Source organism: Pseudochaenichthys georgianus, chromosome 1 (genome assembly GCF_902827115.2).
Source record: "Pseudochaenichthys georgianus chromosome 1, fPseGeo1.2, whole genome shotgun sequence".
NCBI lineage: Eukaryota > Metazoa > Chordata > Actinopteri > Perciformes > Channichthyidae > Pseudochaenichthys > Pseudochaenichthys georgianus.
The window spans coordinates 42919739-42939638 of record NC_047503.1 but is presented as its reverse complement, the minus strand read 5'-3'; the positions used below and the strand labels follow the sequence as shown (position 1 = coordinate 42939638).

The window sequence follows — 19900 nt, the reverse complement described above, 5'->3', positions numbered from 1 at the left end:
ACAAACTGAATCGAAAATAAATACCTCACGATGTCTATCTAATTATGAACTTGCTTTTCTTTCACGGAACACATGTTTGGTGAAAACAAATGTAACATATTTACCAACACGTGTTCTACGCCACTATACTTACATTTAAATGTGTGCTGCGTCGGTTCAGCCATTCTCCGCAAGGGTTTTTGAAATTGGTCCGTGCGCAAAGCATTGTGGGGATTTTAAGGACGCGAAGTCTACCCATGTGCAGCCTCAACATTTCCCCCAAACCAAGGACGCGGCCTCGGTGGAATTCCAAGTATGCTGGAGATTGGAACAGTCCTTCGGCGGCACTCGATGACGTAGCATCCTTGAAATATTGGCTTGGAAGCCAGAATCCTCGAGATTGAGAAACGGCCTCTCTCTCTCCCTCATTGTCTCCAGGTGCAGCCTCTCCCCAATCAAGGCCTCCATAAAGGACCTGAGGAAGGCTGCAGTGGCTCTCTCCTTCTCCTCTGGCTGCATGTGTGCAGTCTCTGTGTGAGGCCTGTGCTCTTGTGAACTGTTAGGAGATGTGCTCCAGTTTACCTTTTCGTGTGTTTATGTTAGTTTGCTTTGCAAGTTGGCTGGTGAGCCCTTTTTCTTTTGTCCATTAAAACATCACTTCGTGGCTTCAGACCGTTTCCTCTCCTTTTTCTCTCGCCCGGTTATTTGGGTGTTTTGTTACTTCCCTTTGTACCCCTAGTTAGGAGGGAACGTAACAGTTCAAACATGTTTTATAATTAAGTAATTGAGGAAATGTACTTAGTTACTAACCAACACATAAGAGAAAGTCTCCGAAATAGCCATTTCCTAATGCCTTCATACACACACACACACACACACACACACACACACACACACACACACACACACACACACGTATTAATAATGGTTTATAAAGCATAACTACTGTGCATAATACAACGTTAAACATGACGTACAATGACTTTCAAATGAAAATCTTTTTTGATAACCTCGTCCAAATATCTAAAGTATTTAATATTTCCTTCAAATCCACGTCATCTTTTAGCGTGAAAGTAAACTGAATCAAATGAGTTGGATATAAAAAATGGAGTGTGTGTCTCTGTCGTCAGCGTGAGGACACGAGCTGCTTCCTGTATTATCTAACAACCGCCTGTTATGTAAGAGAGGAGGAGGAGGAGGAGGAGGAGGAGGAGGAGGAGGAGGAGGAGGAGGAGGAGGAGAGGAGGAGGAGGAGGAGGAGGAGGAGGAGGAGGAGGAGGAGAGGAGGAGAGGAGGAGAGAGGAGGAGGATAGTAACTTCAGTATTGGCCAGTCACTTATCCTGCAGTGGAACCGGATGGATGTGACACATATTTCTACCGAACCAATCAATACTGCACTGATTGTCTGCTTGAAAGAAATGATCTAGAAATCTAAATGTCGAGGCGCCAATCGTTAAAAAAACACTTCTTATTTTGTCAATTTAAAAGACATTGGGGTCGATTCTTGAATTACTCGTGATCTCTAATGAATACACTCTAAATAAAACCTCCCAAAATGAAAGTGTTTTTCATATTATTTTGTGATTTTTTTAGGAATATTTTGTGATTTTTGATGTGGGCATTTTGCATGTTTGAAAGGAGTAGTTTGAATTTGTGTGGCATTGTACCTTTTAACCCCTTATAGGTGTTTATTAAATCTTCATCGATGTATTATGAGTCAATAATTATTCACAATATTATAATTAAATAAACCCCCACGTGTTTAACTGCTGCCACAAACCACGTTTTTCCATATCCATCCGTATCTGTCTGAAAAAAGCGGTATCAGTCAAAGCTGCCTGCATGACGCTGCTGTGACGCAGTTAGTGTGTGTGTGTGTGTGTGTGTGTGTGTGTGTGTGTGTGTGTGTGTGTGTGTGTGTGTGTGTGTGTGTGTGTGTGTGTGTGTGTGTGTGTGTGTGTGTGTGTGCGTGCGTGCGTGTGTGTGGTGTGTGGTACCACAGCTCCCACCTCTCTCTCCTTCCATCTCTCCACCTTCCTCTCCTCTCTGCAGCATCCTCCTCCTGCTCAGCCAATCGCCTGCTGGGGACTGTGATCACATGACCCCCAGCCACCAATCGCTCTGCACCAGGCACCGGCAAAAAGAGGGGTGGAGTCTCTCCTCCTCCTGCTGCTCTCTGTGAGTCAGATCGTGTGTCTGGAGGAGAGTGGATGGATGTGGAGGATCCGTCTATCGCTCTGAGACACGTTTCTTCTTCTTCTGCTCCACCCAGAGATCAGCGCTGTCTTCCCTCCCCCCTCTGTGGGGAACAGGAGGGATGAATGGGGAGGCGATGGAGGGGATCCTGGAGCAGCAGCATGCCGGTAACGACTCCCACCTCCCTCCCCCTCCCACCATCACGCCGGCGATCCCCCCCCTACGTGAAGCTGGGTCTCACCATCGCCTACACCATCTTCTACTCGCTGCTCTTCGCCTTCGTCTACGCCCAGCTGTGGTTGGTTCTGAGATACCGACACAAGCGCTTCAGCTACCAGACGGCCTTTCTGTTCCTGTGTCTGCTGTGGGCCGCCCTGAGAGCCCTCCTCTTCTCCTTCTACTTCAGAGACTGTGTGACCGCCAACGCTCTCGGACCCTTCGCCTTCTGGCTGCTCTACTGCTTCCCCGTCTGCCTGCAGTTCTTCACGCTCAGCCTCATGAACCTCTACTGCGCTCAGGTGAGGGGTACGGGTCCACGATGTGCTTTAACTTGTCTCCTGGGAATTTTAACTTGTCTCCTGGGGCTTTAACTTGTCTCCTGGGGCTTTAACTTGTCTCCTGGGGCTTTAACTTGTCTCCAGGTGATGTAGAGGTGTACTTCAGGGTGTGTTGGTACACTGTGACATCATTAGGTCACAGCTGGGGTGTGGTTACAGGTATTCCTCTGACCACACCCATCAGACTGCAGCAGACTTTAAACCTCCAACCAGAGAGGGCAGCACAACTCAGTTTCTCTTTAACCTCTTTAAAGCTCCTCACACACCGAGCCGATTTTCGGCGTCGATAGATGTCGGTCCGTCGATGAGCGTCGTGTCGCCCTACTCAGATGAGTGTGTCTTGGTGTGTACTGCACCGTCGTGTCTTTTCGGCCGTGCCGACACTTTCCGCCGCTGATTCGACATGTTGAATCGGGAGGCCAAAGGCAAAATAAATGACTCTGATTGGCTGTTCAGCTTAGCGAATCAGTGCATGAGAAGCGAAACGGAAGTGAGGGACAAACAAACTATTAAGAAGGCAAATCTGAGATTTCATTGAACTCCAGCTCTCGACACAGGTTCGGGAAAGCCCCGTGAGCTTCTCGCTGTAGAGTGAACATGGAAGTTGAACGCACGCGCTATTTGTTGTTTGTTTATATCACGCAGTCTGTTCTTCTTCTCTCGGTTACCACGCAGTCTGTTCTTCTTCTCTCGGTTACCACGCAGTCTGTTCTTCTTCTCTCGGTTACCACGCAGTCTGTTCTTCTTCTCTCGGTTATCACGCAGTCTGTGTTCCGGTTGTTGCCTGTTTTAAATGACGAATACACACTACCGCCGCCTGCTGGTAAGGAGAGTTATTGCCACTCACGCATGCGCAGTTCGTACGTGCAACTTGGCCATCGGCTGAAGTCTTTGCGAGACGCAGGAGACGTGAGGCGACGTTCTGTCGGGACGTGTTCTTTGGTGTCAGTTTGTTGTGTAAGAGGCTTAAACCTACAGGATCCACCATTGGGTCCAGAATAATGAACTCAAGTTCTGCAGCTGAAACTGAGTATTGTTTCTAGTTGAGATCTTAAAGTCTCCAATGAATGTGTCAGGCTGACACTAACGGCCCGTCCACACGGCGGCGTGCGTTGAAGCTTCCAACGCTTCTGCCCATTCACTTTGAATGGGGTGACGTCACTTTTAGCCGAACTGCATTGTGGGAAGCGACGTGGAGCGTTGCTCGCTTCAGAAGTTGAGCAATGTTCAACTTTTGGCACCTCGGCAGAAGCGTCAGCCAATGAAATCCCGTTTATGCAAATCTGCCAGTACAAGCGCTAGCCAATCAAACCACGTGTATGCAGGGAGAGACGCAGGTCATTTCCTCATATTCCAAAAAATGGAGGGAAAATGGATTACAGCGGAAGTGAATCACCCGGTGCTGAACGATCAGTCTCTGTTCCTCTACCGGATACAAACCGGAGGAGCGAGGCATGGAGGGAGGTGGCAGAGACAGTGGGTGAAACTGGTAGGTTTTCGCCTGTTTGGGGATTTTATATCCAGTTTACTTAGTTTTAACATTGCTATTGCTTTGTATGTCGGGGGCGGGAGATTCATGTGATTGGTTGTTGGTCGCAAAAAATCCCCAAGCATCAGACACGCCCACCGCCAAGCGTCAACGCACGCTGCTGTGTGGACGCTCCGTTAAGGAAATGGTACTATGGACAAAACCAGTGCTGGTTACTAATCTGTCAAACGTCTGAGTTTTAATGAATCCTCGCTCAGACAGGCTGCATGCTACTGGGTCCGTCTCTCACGTCTCAGAGCCCTCACCGTGACTTTGACAGACAAACCAAGAACCTAAAGTTAATGGAGGATCTGGAATGGAATCATCTTTAAAGGTCCCATGTCATGGCCATTTCTACTGATCATAATTCCATTGTTGAGGTCTACTAGAATAGATTTATACTGTGCAATGTTCCAAACTCACATTGGTTTCTCACAGCATCTCTGTAAAGTATGTGTATTCACTCTCTGTCCTACACGGCTTGTTGGAGCTCCTGCCCCCCCCCCCCCCCCCCCCCCATAGAATGGAGACGACTTCGATGTAGCTACGGCCATGAAAGTTAAAAACATACAAAAGGCCACAAAAGTCTGACATGGATGGAGGAGACAGTTGTACAGGTTGACTAAGAGGAGAAATTACTGCTAGCCTAAATGCTACTTACCTGAAATTCAATGTTCAGGTAATTGACACATTTGGGAATTACAGAGAAGATCTTGGACAAGCTTCACTTTGGTGTGCACCAACTGCTAATTCTGTTTGAACTGAACACGTCAATAGTATGCTTGCTTTTTGAGACACACACTCGAGGTTAAAGGTGATTTTTATCTGCACTGATATGCAAAAAACTTCGAGGCCCACTTTAAGTTTGTCAAGACAAAGAGATGTAAAATGGATGTGGAGTGTTGCTTGAACACATTTCTACTGGTGGACAGAAGGAGAATAAAACACCCCTACAACAAATGGAGACTTACTACAACCTGAATACCTGCAGGCAACCACTGACAACAAACTGCTACGTCAACCAGCCTATGGATGGATGAATCGTATTACAGCAGCTGCCTCTCCTCTTCGTCCATTCATCCAGCTGCTGGCGGTTCAGAAATAGACCAGAAGATAAAGACATACGCTCTTTAGCAGCACTCGTTAATGAGAGCTGAGATGACGCGGGTTCTTTTTCCAACCAAACACCACGGTGTCTTATTTCTGTAAGAAGCAAGGTTCCCCTTCAGTCGGAGAGGAGGCAGTAATCGATGAAGTGATTTCTAGACTGAGCAAAGTGCTGGAGGAAGTACTCAGATCACTTACTAAGGTAAAATAAGTGGATCTGAAATGTTAACAGCATCAGTCTTAGTCCATGCCCACCAGATAACAAGTCACACTAACAGTGGCACTCGTAAAGGATCGTCATTCGATGGCTTCCATCAGGACACCATGGGAACATATCAGTTTAGTGGCACATCACTTTGAATCATATGACAAACCAAGTGAGTCAGAGGTCTGCAGCCAGGCTGAAGAACTCCTCACACTCCCAAGAAGCGTCAGAGAGAAAATCTAATTAGCAGTTAACATTTTTCTCCCGACGTAACCAACATAAGAAAACACAAATTACTCTAAACTGACCTAACCAAAAAAGCAAAGCCAAACAGAAGACAAAGCTTCTCACCTAGGCTCCTAACGTCAAAACAGGAGAACACCGGGAATATTGAGTAATCAAACAAAAATGGCTTCTCGCTCCTACTACTGCTAGCTCAAAAAGTTAAAGGTGGGGTAGGTACGTTTCAGAAACCGGCTCGAGTGCACTAAAATGTGAAAGTACACAGCCGAAAATAATCCGCCCCTTCCTTCAGACTTCCTCACAGAGCACCTCCTCCAACACACATGAACGTGCACATGACCAATGAGGGCACGAGAGACATTTGTGCGTGCACGAGATGGAAGGCTGACAGACAGGGCGGCAATCCGATTGGTCGTGCTTTTTACAGTATTACGGCTTCCACAGATGACGTTTTTTATGGATTTTTTGTCAAAGCACTTCAGATATGCATTGCTATCGGGATGTTGAGAGCGTTCCATGGAATATAACAAAAAGTGTATCTCGAGCCGGTTTCTCAAACTTACCTACCCCACCTTTTACAATTACAATAATACAGAGGTTCCTTTCTTAAATAATTCCCAAAAAACACATTTGCCACACAGGCCGAACATTAACACAAACACATATAGGAACTTGCCAAAAGGCCTACGGTACCACACTAGTAACACAGATCTAACACACACACACACACACACACACACACACACCACACACACACACACACACACACACACACACACACACACACACACACACAAAAGATATTGTAAAGAACGTTCAGACATGTTTTAGTTAAACCTGGTGTTACTGATGAGCTGAATTACATATATTAAAGATGTATTTAATGTAATGATTACACACACACACACACACACACACACACACACACACACACACACACACACACACACACACACACACACAAAGAGGAAACTGAGATCTGAAAACTGTGACATAATGACCCAGGATCGTACCAAAGTGCGTAACAATCTTTTTTCTCTCCCATCTCCAGGTTTACTTCAAGGCAAAGTCCAAGTACACACCTTCACTGCTCAAGTACAGGTACCTTTCTTCAAACAACTCACCCTGACTGAATTAAGGGAGTCTGTTTCCACAATGAAACTCCCACTCTTCCAACATGTATCCAAAAAATCACACCGCTTATCAAACTGTGTTTTCTTTCAAGGTATCGACTGATTTAGATCTGTACAATGCACTTAAAGAGCCCCTGTTATGCTTATTGGGGTTTCCCTTTCCCGTAGTGCTTCATACAGTATAGGGTTGTGTGCATGTAAATGGTCTGCAAAGGCTAAAATCCCCAAAGGCCCAGAACATTTTGACATCACTTTGTAACACTCACGCTTCTATTGGCTAGCGCTCCAACACATTGTACGTGATAGGCTAAGGGGCGGGACATCTCTAAGCTGTTGACCAATCAAAACAGAGCTGGCCAGCTAACCAATCAGGGCAGACTGGGCTCTGGTTTCAGACAGAGGGTGAAAAGAGGTGCTGCAGCACAGGCAGTATGAGAAAAATAAAGAGCTTTTTGAACATTAAAGCATGGAGACATGTAGAGACACTACATACTGATATACACCTGAACATCAGCAGGAGAGGACTCTTTAAAGTAGAGACACTACATACTGATATACACCTGAACATCAGCAGGAGAGGACTCTTTAAAGTAGAGACACTACATACTGATATACACCTGAACATCAGCAGGAGAGGACTCTTTAAAGTAGAGACACTACATACTGATATACACCTGAACATCAGCAGGAGAGGACTCTTTAAAGTAGAGACACTACATACTGATATACACCTGAACATCAGCAGGAGAGGACTCTTTAAAGTAGAGACACTACATACTGATATGAACCTGAACATCAGCAGGAGAGGACTCTTTAAAGTAGAGACACTACATACTGATATACACCTGAACATCAGCAGGAGAGGACTCTTTAAAGTAGAGACACTACATACTGATATACACCTGAACATCAATAGGAGAGGACTCTTTAAAGTAGAGACACTACATACTGATATACACCTGAACATCAGCAGGAGAGGACTCTTTAAAGTAGAGACACTACATACTGATATACACCTGAACATCAACAGGAGAGGACTCTTTAAAGTAGAGACACTACATACTGATATACACCTGAACATCAGCAGGAGAGGACTCTTTAAAGTAGAGACACTACATACTGATATGAACCTGAACATCAGCAGGAGAGGACTCTTTAAAGTAGAGACACTACATACTGATATACACCTGAACATCAGCAGGAGAGGACTCTTTAAAGTAGAGACACTACATACTGATATGAACCTGAACATCAGCAGGAGAGGACTCTTTAAAGTAGAGACACTACATACTGATATACACCTGAACATCAGCAGGAGAGGACTCTTTAAAGTAGAGACATTACATACTGATATGAACCTGAACATCAGCAGGAGAGGACTTTTTAAAGTAGAGACACTACATACTGATATACACCTGAACATCATCAGGAGAGGACTCTTTAAAGTAGAGACACTACATACTGATATACACCTGAACATCAGCAGGAGAGGACTCTTTAAAGTAGAGACACTACATACTGATATACACCTGAACATCAGCAGGAGAGGACTCTTTAAAGTAGAGACACTACATACTGATATACACCTGAACATCAGCAGCAGAGGACTCTTTAAAAGTAGAGACACGACATACTGATATACACCTGAACATCAGCAGGAGAGGACTCTTTAAAGTAGAGACACTACATACTGATATACACCTGAACATCAGCAGGAGAGGACTCTTTAAAGTAGAGACACTACATACTGATATATACCTGAACATCAGCAGGAGAGGACTCTTTAAAGTAGAGACACTACATACTGATATACACCTGAACATCAGCAGGAGAGGACTCTTTAAAGTAGAGACACTACATACTGATATATACCTGAACATCAGCAGGAGAGGACTCTTTAAAGTAGAGACACTACATACTGATATACACCTGAACATCAGCAGGAGAGGACTCTTTAAAGTAGAGACACTACATACTGATATACACCTGAACATCAGCAGGAGAGGACTCTTTAAAGTGGAGACACTACATACTGATATACACCTGAACATCAGCAGGAGAGGACTCTTTAAAGTAGAGACACTACATACTGATATACAACTGAACATCAGCAGGAGAGGACTCTTTAAAGTAGAGACACTACATACTGATATACACCTGAACATCAGCAGGAGAGGACTCTTTAAAGTAGAGACACTACATACTGATATACACCTGAACATCAGCAGGAGAGGACTCTTTAAAGTAGAGACACTACATACTGATATACAACTGAACATCAGCAGGAGAGGACTCTTTAAAGTAGAGACACTAATACTGATATGAACCTTTTGGGCCTTTTTAACGGTTATAATCTCTTGATTCTCCTGCAGACTTCCTCTGTACCTCGTCTTCTTCGGCGTCAGTCTCCTCTTCCTCGTGGTTAATCTGGTCTGTGCCCTGCTGGTCAAAATGACGGCGGCCGACGTGAAGACCATCGTCCTGGTGAGGGTGACCATCAACGACAGCTTGTTCGTCCTCTGCGCCGTCTCGCTGTCCGTCTGCCTCTACAAGGTCGCCAAGATGTCGCTGGCCAACATCTACCTGGAGTCTAAGGTAAAGTCCTTAAAGATAAAAACAACTAACGGTTTAGTCTCTAGAGTCAAACAATTAGTAATAATCCCAAAGACGTTCACTGAATAACTTCCCTTAGCTTTCAACCTCAGGTCACTGACCCTGATAGGTCCTTCCATAATATTCCAGGTGTTCATGACTGCAGTTAATTCCATCAGGCATCACATGCATGACATTTTAAAATGTAATAAATCTAAGGGTTAGTCTTTAAAGATAACAACAACTAAAGCAAGTCATAATCCCAAATAACTTCCCTTAGCCTTCAACCTCAGGTCTTGTGCAGCGTCCCTAACCCTGATATTTACTTCTTGAATATTCCACGTTTCCATGACTGCAAGAAAGAAAATCATTAATTCCATCCGGCAGCACATACATTAGTTTAGTTTATTGGTTTATAGTGTCGTGGACAGTCCCCATTGATCAACTGTCACAAACAACAGCAGATGGGGCAGCTTTAGCCAACATGGCTGATGTCCAGCTGTTGTCCAGATGATAAAGACACCTTTTTAAAATCACATCAACAGCATTAGTTATAAAGAAAGGATGAAGGACAAGTAGATACAGACGAAAGGATAAAAGACACACAACACACATTACTACGTACATGTCACATATAGCACATAACAAATGTGAATTCAAATGAATAACAATGAGTGATGTGTGTGTGTTTAGGGGACGTCGGTGTGTCAGGTGACTCTGATCGGCATCATGGTGGTTCTGCTGTACGCGTCGCGCGCCTGCTACAACCTGGTGGTGCTCGCCCTCACTAACATCGAGACCATCAACTCCTTCGACTACGACTGGTACAACGTCTCAGACCAGGTGAGGCTCTCTGGGGTTTTCTCCAATTGATTGATGTTTTAGCTGATGAATCAGAAACAGGTTTATTACCAGGTAGGTTGACACATACGAGGAATTTGACTTGGTGTTGTGGTGCGTACATACAAATAAAACAAAAATGAAGATTTAAAAAACAAAGAGAATATCAGAAGGGGATGAAAAACAGGAAAGCAACACAAGCTGTCAAACATGTGTAATTTTGTTTCAATTTTGTTCTCGTGTAAATGTACTGCATGTCTCTAGATTATAGCTTGTTCCTCTGCAGTCCTACTGTCATGGTCTCACGTGACTGAAATTAGCCAATCAGAAAATTCCACCTGCCAGTCCACCTGTTTTTCCTGCAATGCCCTATAGGGGGCCCGAGAGCACACACACTTTCACACACTTTCACACACTTTTCTGAGTTTTCTATCTCTATGAGGACAGTTTCTGAAATTCACACAGAGCATTCAATTAAACCAAATAAGCTCAACCTAGAATTTTCAAGCAGGCGAGCAGCAGCGACGTGGAAGTAGCTGCAGCAAGCAAAGCATAGAGAGAGATCTGGCAGGTTCAATAGAGCGGCATGTTAGGGAGACTCTGATTGGTTGGCTGTAGAGTGGTTTCGCCCCATTCAAGTTGCATCGTTGGAGGAGTCGGAGACATAATAATTTATTTGGCTTACTTGCTGAAAAACTCCCCAAAAGATCAAGATACATTCTTTCAAACATTCATCACGACACCGTCTACGAACTGAAGCGGGGCTCCGACACAGAGTTCAGGCTTTTACACAAGCAACTCATTTGCATATCCTTTATATCTGTTCCATTTCTACATTGTAGTTAGTAGTTGATGTGCACATGACAAATAAAGCCTATATGTATGTATATGTATTATAAATATAAAAATATATACATATAGACCAATGCAACAGCAACTGCTTAGTACAGTGGATAAAGAAACTGACTTTGGTACAGTAGAATCATGACGGGTTCAATTTCCGGTCTGGACTTTAAAAAATAAAATAAAAAGTATATTGTAAACACCTCAATTTGATAAAAAATAATCTAATTCCAATCTAATTTAAAAAACTCTAATATTGTTATATTGGGAGCAATCAGTATCCAGGTCCCAAAAAAGGATAATGAGGCAGAGCTTTGAACTGTTCTGTGTAGGACTGCAACTAGAGCATTTTAAGTTATTTCAGCAAATGACTTCCTCCATGAATCAATTGTTTAGAATTTAGATCATTGTATTCCAATTTAAACTAATATAGACTTATAAAAAAAATGTATTTAGTTATATTCCAACTATGTAAGAAATTATATCAGTGTTTTTATTGTAGTTCTACAGTAGTACTGGATTTTTTGTTCACCGTTTCATTTGAATAATACCTTACAATGTCATTTCTAGAAAAAATGAACGTAATCTTTTCTTAAATATAAATAAAGTACCTCAAGTTTGTACGTGGGTTAATCAACTCGATACAATACGATACTACTTGTTCGACGCTTTTATCCAAAGCGACTTACATACTCAATATTGTGGGCAATCCCCACAGGAGCAATTTGGGGTGAAGTGTCCCAGGGACACAACGACATGCCTGTGGGTTTGAACCTGTGACCCACTGATCCGAACACCTACGCACAACCCACTGCGCCACACACCTCCCAATACAATACAATACAATGCGATACGATACAATGCGATACGATACGATACGAAGGGGCTTTATTGGCATGACCACATTTTAAACTTGCCAAAGCACAAGGCGTTATAACAGAACCAAAAAATAAACACGAAACATAAATGTCAACAATACAATACCAACCCTTCCTGTGTGTGTCTCCAGGCGGACCTACGCTCGTCTCTGGGAGACGCCGGCTACATCGTGTTCGGGGTGATCCTGTTCGTCTGGGAGCTGCTGCCCACCTCGCTGGTCGTCTTCTTCTTCAGGGTCCGACGGCCGCCGCAGGAACGGGTCAGTCTTCCTGCTATCGGGGTCATGTGACCTCTGACCTCTGCAACACTTATACCTGGTTGTTGTTTGGCTTCCGGCAGAGGTGGGAAGTAGTGGAGTACAAATACTTTGTTACTGTACTTAAGTACATTTTTCTGGTATCAGTACTTTACTCACTACTTATTTTTCCGACGACTTTTTACTTTGACTTCTTAAACACAAATACTTCTTGCATGTTTAACACAAATACCTGTACTTTCTACTTCTTACATTTTGAACACAAATACCTGTACTTTCTACTTCTTACATTTTGAACACAAATACCTGTACTTTCTACTTCTTACATGTTGAACTCAAATACCTGTACTTTCTACTTCTTACATGTTGAACTCAAATACCTGTACTTTCTACTTCTTACCAGTGGCGTAGCCAGGAATTATTGTGTGGGTGGGCCTGGAGAAATGTAGGTGGGCCAGGGGGAGACATTAAGTGTGGGGTCTGAGCTGAAACTTCATTAATGATTTTAATGATTTTTTAATGCACCAATAGAACTTAAGCATAAATTAGCAGTGAAAACAAAAACATAGGCACGGCGGCCTCAGAATGTGTGTAAAACTGACATCCACATAGGGATGGCTATCGTTAAGGCTTTAACGGTACTACTACTTTTATCGATAGCGCTTACGCTTATGCTCCAGGTTCAGTACCAACCACATCATAAAGTACGCGGACGATACAGCAGTGGTGGGACTCATCAGGGACAACAAGGAACAGGCCTACAGGGAGGAGGTGAAACATCTGACAGACTGGTGTAACACCAACAACCTGATCCTGAATGTCGATAAAACAAAAGAGATGATTGTCGACTTCAGGAACAAAAAGCACTGTCACCCACCACTCCACATCAACGGCACAGCAGTGAAGACTACAGGCAGCACCAAGTTCCTGGGGGTGCATATCACAAGCAGTCTGACCTGGTCCACTCACACTACATCACTATGTAAGAAGGCACAGCAGCGCCTACACTTCCTGCACAGCTCCCCCCTCCCATCCTCACCACGTTCTACAGAGGAACCATAGAGAGCGTGCTGACCAGCGGCATCTCCATCTGGTCGAGAGACTGCAACGCCAAAGACTGGAAGTCTCTGCAGAGAGTGGTCAGGACAGCAGAGAAGATCATCGGAGTTTCTCTCCCTCCCATCAGAGACACCGCTCAGAAACGCTGCCTAACAAAAGCCCAGAACATTTTTAAAGACCCCACTCATCCTCACCATGCTCTGTTCTCCCTGCTGCCCTCCGGCAAGAGGCTCCGCAGCATTAAGAGCAGAACAGCCAGATTCTGCAATAGCTTTTTCCCCAAGCCATCAGACTGCTGAACAGCAAGCAGACCAGTAACATAAAGATTACATTACGCTGTGTAAAGGGCACATATTTGTTATATAGTATGTCTATTTTATTTATATGTATAGTAAGTCTTTATATTTTAAACGCACACTTTATCTTTAATTGTATCAGCACCACGTCACTATTATTTATTTATATGTACAATTTTAGCAAGTTTTTATATTGTCCTGTTCCTGTAAGCCAGTACAACGAAATTTCGTTTTAATAGTACACTCTGTGTCTTGTTGAAATGACAATAAAGTATGTCTATGTCTATGTCTTATCGATCCGGTCCTTTAACATTACTTTTATCGGTTCTTTTGGAGAAAAAAAGAAGGTAAACTAACTAAACAAATTGTGAACAAAACTAACATTGCTTTTTATTTAAATTAAATACATAATATTTCACATCAAAAGAAACAACAATGTTTTAACAAATCATATTAAATAATGTGATGACAGAACTGTAAACAGAATAGCTGAAACTTTAACAAAATAAATAACTCAGTTTCCTCTAATCATTAACCCATGTTTGTATAATGTAGTTAACTCGGTGTGTCGCTGCTAGCAAACATAACACCTGACGTGGAAACGTTCCTCGTGGATGGGGCTACAGAGCTGCTAGAAAGACAGTGGAACCCGGTGCATTCCTCCGTCTGGATGTGGAGCACTTTTGCTAAATGTTTAGACAAATTGCTCGTGTTACCGCCCTCACATGATAAACTCTTATTCCACTTTTGATAACGAGTATTGTCCACATAGACACGGCTATAGTTTAACCACACCTCGGAGCGCGTTCTCTCTGCCATCTCCTCCGTGTGTGTGTGTTGCTGCATGTTGTAGCAGCTGCGTGTGTGTAAACTGCCCCGCCCCCTCTCACACAGACGGGGGCGAGATCTCTTAAACGGAGTTGGCGACACTTAAACTGCAATGTAATGTTTGTGTAGCAATAATACATACAACATATATCGGGGGCACAGGTTGTTTATCCTTGACAGTCGCACAATGGGCACACACTGAGTGTTTTCATATTCAGCAAATGTGTACACGCTAAACTGCAGACCTCAAGATGAAATAATACTTTCATTCACTCACGGCAAAAGTTACTTTACTTACTATAAAAACTCACGGTAAAAAAATGCACTCCCTATTCCATTGTCATGAAGGTGGAATCTAACTATATCCAGAATACGTTTTATTGGATCCAGGCAAGAAAGATGTTTATTTCTGCTGTAAAGTTGGGCATTTTAACATGGGGGTCTATGGGAATTGCTCCTTTTTGCATCCATCCCCTGTCGGCCACTAGATGAACTGCAGTTTGTGGCACTTCCTTCTGGGCTTCCCGGCTCTGCGCTATGAAGCGCTGATTGGCTGTGGGTGGGCCAGACGTGCATGTGGGTGGGCCCAGGCCCACCCGGGCCCACCCACAGCTACGCCGCTGCTTCTTACATGTTGAACTCAAATACCTGAACTTTCTACTTCTCTCATTTCCCAAACAGCTGGTTCCTTTAGTCTGAATGTGTGTTGGTGCGTGATCATTATTCTTCAGAGTCATTGCGTGCCTATTGATTTGAACACGATCCGTGTATCCATCACTTCCTGGTCTTCTCTAAAGAAGAGGGACCAATGGAAACGTTGTCATGTTGCCGTTGGTCGGCATGGAAACATTCATTAGCTAACAATGACATTATTGTTCTATTAATATAAAGGGAGGTCAGGTACTCTTTAAAACAGCTGCTAGTTATGGGTACTTTTTACTGAAGTACATTTAGAAGCCCATACTTCTTTACTTTTACTTAAGTAAAGCAGTTTAGTCAGTACTTCTACTTTTACCAGATTATTTTTAAACACGAGTATCCGTACTTCTACTTGAGGAAAGGATGTGTGTGCTTTGCCCTCTCTGGCTGCAGGATGAGAGGATCACCTGATGTTAGATAACGGGTTATATCAGCAGAGCCTTTGTCTTTTTTTATTTCTTCCTCACGATGAGTATCTTCCTCCCTTCAGAGCACAGCTGGGATACCGAACCACGTTCTCTCCTCTCGAGGATATTTCTTTGACAACCCTCGACGGTACGATAGTGACGATGACCTGGCGTGGAGCATCCCTCCCCAGAATGCATCAGCAAGGTACGAGCACCATCACTGACGTCACCATGTCCATGCTGTTATAATATTTATCCATTTAAATGATGTCCATTATGCATGGGTAAATAATACTAATAATAGTATGTAAAATAATATAAAATAAATATGAATACACATAAAATAAATAAAAGATAATATAATAATAATAATAATATATAAAATAAGATAAGATCAAATAAATAATATATAAAATAAATTATATAATAATATATAACATATATAAATAATAATACAAGTATTATTAATAATAAAATAAATAAAAATATATAAAAAATAACAGAACAATTTATAGAATAAAAAAAATTGATAATAATTAATAATAATAATAAAAAGTAGATGAAGGAATGAACCCTCTGACCTGTCCTCTTCTCTCCGACAGTCTTTCCTCCGACTGCTACGACTGGGGCAGCCGCCACAGCAGCTTCACGGTTCAGACCAACGGAGACGAGCAGCGCCTCACCGCCGGGGGGGGGGAGCTGCACCCTTACCCATAATGCCCCTCTTCACTGTACAGCACCACTCTGCACTTTCACACCGATCAGTTATTGTGTTTCTTATCATAACTGATGTAGAAGTTTGTAGAGAATTTAGGGGAAATACCTGAATGTTCAGCAGGGTTCCTACACGGACAAATCAGGTTTTTGCTTTAATTACAATATATTAATACGGCAGCACAATAACAGTTATCCATAATACAATAATACACCATAACACTCCATTAGTGTTTCACTGCTAACACCTGCCACAATGCATCTGGCTAGTTTGCATACATTTACAGTATGTCGAAATTCTGATGCAACCGTGATGTTCATATCAAACACACTAATAGATCGAGTTATGATAAGTTGTTTAGATATTTTAAGTGACAGAATGAAGCCTCGTGTTTTAAAGAAAACCCAAATGCTGCTGGTTCAAATGTCACCTTAATGTCGACCGTATCTAGTGATATATGTAGTTTAGTGCATCCTAAAGGTCGAATTTCATCCAATACTGCAGCTTCAGTGTTTTTAATAATTCAAATCGGTTCACGAGGTTTGATCAGAAACGAGTCAAGGCCTTTACACAATCATGCATAAACGATATGCATTGTTTCCTCTCCTTTCCTCACATCGGACTCAGAATCAGAAACAGGTTTATTGCCAAGTAGGTTAACTCTTATGAGGACGTTGTCTGGGTGTACATGTTGCATAAAAAGTAAGAAAACCAACCAACAAATTAAATAAAAAGAATTGATACTATTATACAAAGTACTTGGAATAATGGAATAAATCAAATATGTTCAGTATTGTTATGGAAGAGGATGAGAGGTAGCTTGTGTACAAATGGGCAACATTATTTGGAGGGGTTTGCAGAACAGGCAATACTTAAATGTACCTTCTATTACCTCTGCATTTTTTCCACATATTTGCTTTCTTTGTGAAAGTATTGATCTCAAAAATGTAATTCATGAGACATACAACAGATATAAAGGATATGCAAATGAGTTGCTTGTGTAAAAGCCTGAACTCTGTGTAGGAGCCCCGCTTCAGTTCGTAGACGGTGTCGTGATGAATGTTTGAGAGAATTTATCTCGATCTTTTGGGGAGTTTTTCAGCAAGTAAGCCAAATAAATCTACCTTTATTCGTTTAATTAACAATTATCCTGACTTAAAAGTACGGTAGGTTAGAATGGAGAAACCAGCTCGAGTGCGCTAGAATTTGAAAGTACACAACCGGAAAAAGTATGCCTCTTCCTTCAGACTTCCTCACAGAGCCCCTCCTCCAACACACACGAACGCGCACATGACCAATGAGGGCACGAGATGAGTTTGTGCACAGATGGAAGGCTGACAGGCAGGTAGGCCATCCAGTTACTTTAGCCGGCTCAGATGATTGGTCGTGCTTTTTACAGCGCCACAGCTTCCACAGATGACATTTATTTATGTATTTATTTCAAAGCATTTAATATATTCATTGCTATCGGGACGTTAAGATCATTCCATGGAATATAACAAAAAGTGTTTCTGAAGTGAATTACATACCCCACCTTTAACTCAAACCAATTTTCCAAATGTTCAATTTCTTGCACTTTTTCGATCATGTACTCAAGGCACTTTGAAAATTAGCAATTGCCCAAATATGAGACGATCTGACAGGGTAATAAAAGTTCATTCAGTTTAGTTTTAATATTAAACTCTTCCTTTAAGTTTGAATTTATATCTGGAGGCTGATAGAGAAATATTTACATTTCCTTATCTGAATAATCCCTGAAAACTCCCCGGGTCATTTTTTAAGTTCTTGACTGTAAAAAGATAGATCAAAGTAAAACGATATATATTATAACATACACACACTCAACACACACATCTGAACTGTTCAATGATTCAGCATAATCAGTATCCTGTACATATAAATAACCAGACAGCTCACCCGTGTTGTATTGATGGTCACCTCAAAATATCTAAATATTAACAAATGATGTAATGTTGGGTTTGACTTCGAGTCAAACAAAAACATGTAATAATAATAATGTGGAAAAACATGATTTTGAGGTTTATCCCATCGTTACATTTTTGTTAATATGAGTTTTGTTTTGTGGTTGTTCACATTCCTGTAACAATGTTCAGAAAAAAGTCTATATTTCTAAAAGACGAACATTTTTCTAAGTTATTTGTAAAGAGATTGTGCATTTTGTTGTGGAGCTCTTTGTTTGTGTGATTGTGGTTATCGTGTTTGTGACACTACAATAAAATTGCCATTACAATGGACATGCATACATTTCATTCTTACCTCGTGATTTCATTTCCTCTCTTAGATATACAGTACTATGGGTTTTTAACTTTTCAGTTTGGAGCTTCAAGTTTGGCATTTTGCTGCCGCCATCTTGTTTGTTTGCTAACAGGAAGTGAACCAGAGGATAAAGCGAAGTTCAACCAAAGGCTGAAAAAAACATTAGTTACATTTTATTTTCTGAAACATACCGTGAACATAATTAAGTTGTAAGCCGAGAACATGAATAGGCCCGAAAACACGAACAACACAGCGGTAGCAACATGTCAATAAAAAGTAGTGCCGCCCTTAATCCTGGTTACCCTGGTTTATTGTATTTAAAGGTGGGGTAGGTAAGTTTGAGAAACCGGCTCGAGATCGCTAAATTTTGAAAATACACAACCGGAGAAAATCTGCCACTTCCTCACAGAGCCCCTCCTCCAACACACACGAACGCGCACATGACCAATGATGGCACGAGATAAATGTGTGCCCCGATGGAAGGCTGACAGGCAGGTAGGCCATTACCTACCGTTGTACTTTGTACAGTATTACGGCTTCTACAGATGACTTATTGTCAAAGCACTTCAGATATTCATTGCTATCAGGATGTTAAGAGCATTCCATGGAATATAACAAAAAGTGTATCTCGAGCCGGTTTCTGAAAATGACCTACCCCACCTTTAAGTTAAAAGGGACCAAGAGACTGAGAGTGGTGCAGTGATGACAAATATATATATTTCAGTCATCGAACTAAAAAGACAAGAAGCTAATTTCTTGTTTTAGATTCATGCACCACTATAAATATAAAAATATCCTGTTTGGAAGAATTGAAACTAGAATTTGAGACCCTAAACTCAGCAGGAAGAGTTCGGGTATTGATTCACTAATTATTTGAGAAGTAAGGTCATTTCCTTAAAGTGCACCCATCATGCTATTTTTTTTCTTCTCAAAAGTGCTGATTTGGGTAAAAAGCTTTAAAACAAAGAAAAATAAATTGATAAATAAAAAAGGAGGGGCGGAGCTCATGCGGGACCCGGCAGCTACCGTCTAAACTAAATGCTGCCGTGATGAAACGCCATATCATGGATTATCAAGGACTCTCTCTGAAACAGTCTGGAGCTCAAAGGCTTTCTCTCTTGCCGGTTATACCACAAGGTGAGTTCCTTTCTACTTCCTGCTTCTTCACACACATGCTCTCCAGCACAGGTTAGCTCTGAGTGTTAGCATGCTAATGTAAACACCGACCATATTACGTCCAAAACAGTCGGGCATTGTTTC

The 19900-nt window shown here is 42.2% G+C and overlaps 1 protein-coding gene across 1 annotated transcript; it reads left to right on the top strand.

The window, feature by feature from the left end:
- Window positions 1-2175: 2175 nt before the first annotated feature.
- LOC117454033 (G protein-coupled receptor 137Ba-like) lies at window positions 2176-18631 on the top strand. Its single transcript, XM_034093087.2, is given in 8 exon segments — window positions 2176-2390; window positions 2392-2694; window positions 6868-6917; window positions 9322-9544; window positions 10235-10384; window positions 12234-12362; window positions 15732-15853; window positions 16251-18631. Coding segments are annotated over 8 exon segments (1185 nt in total). The 5' UTR covers window positions 2176-2297; the 3' UTR covers window positions 16366-18631.
- The last annotated feature ends 1269 nt before the right edge of the window (window positions 18632-19900 follow it).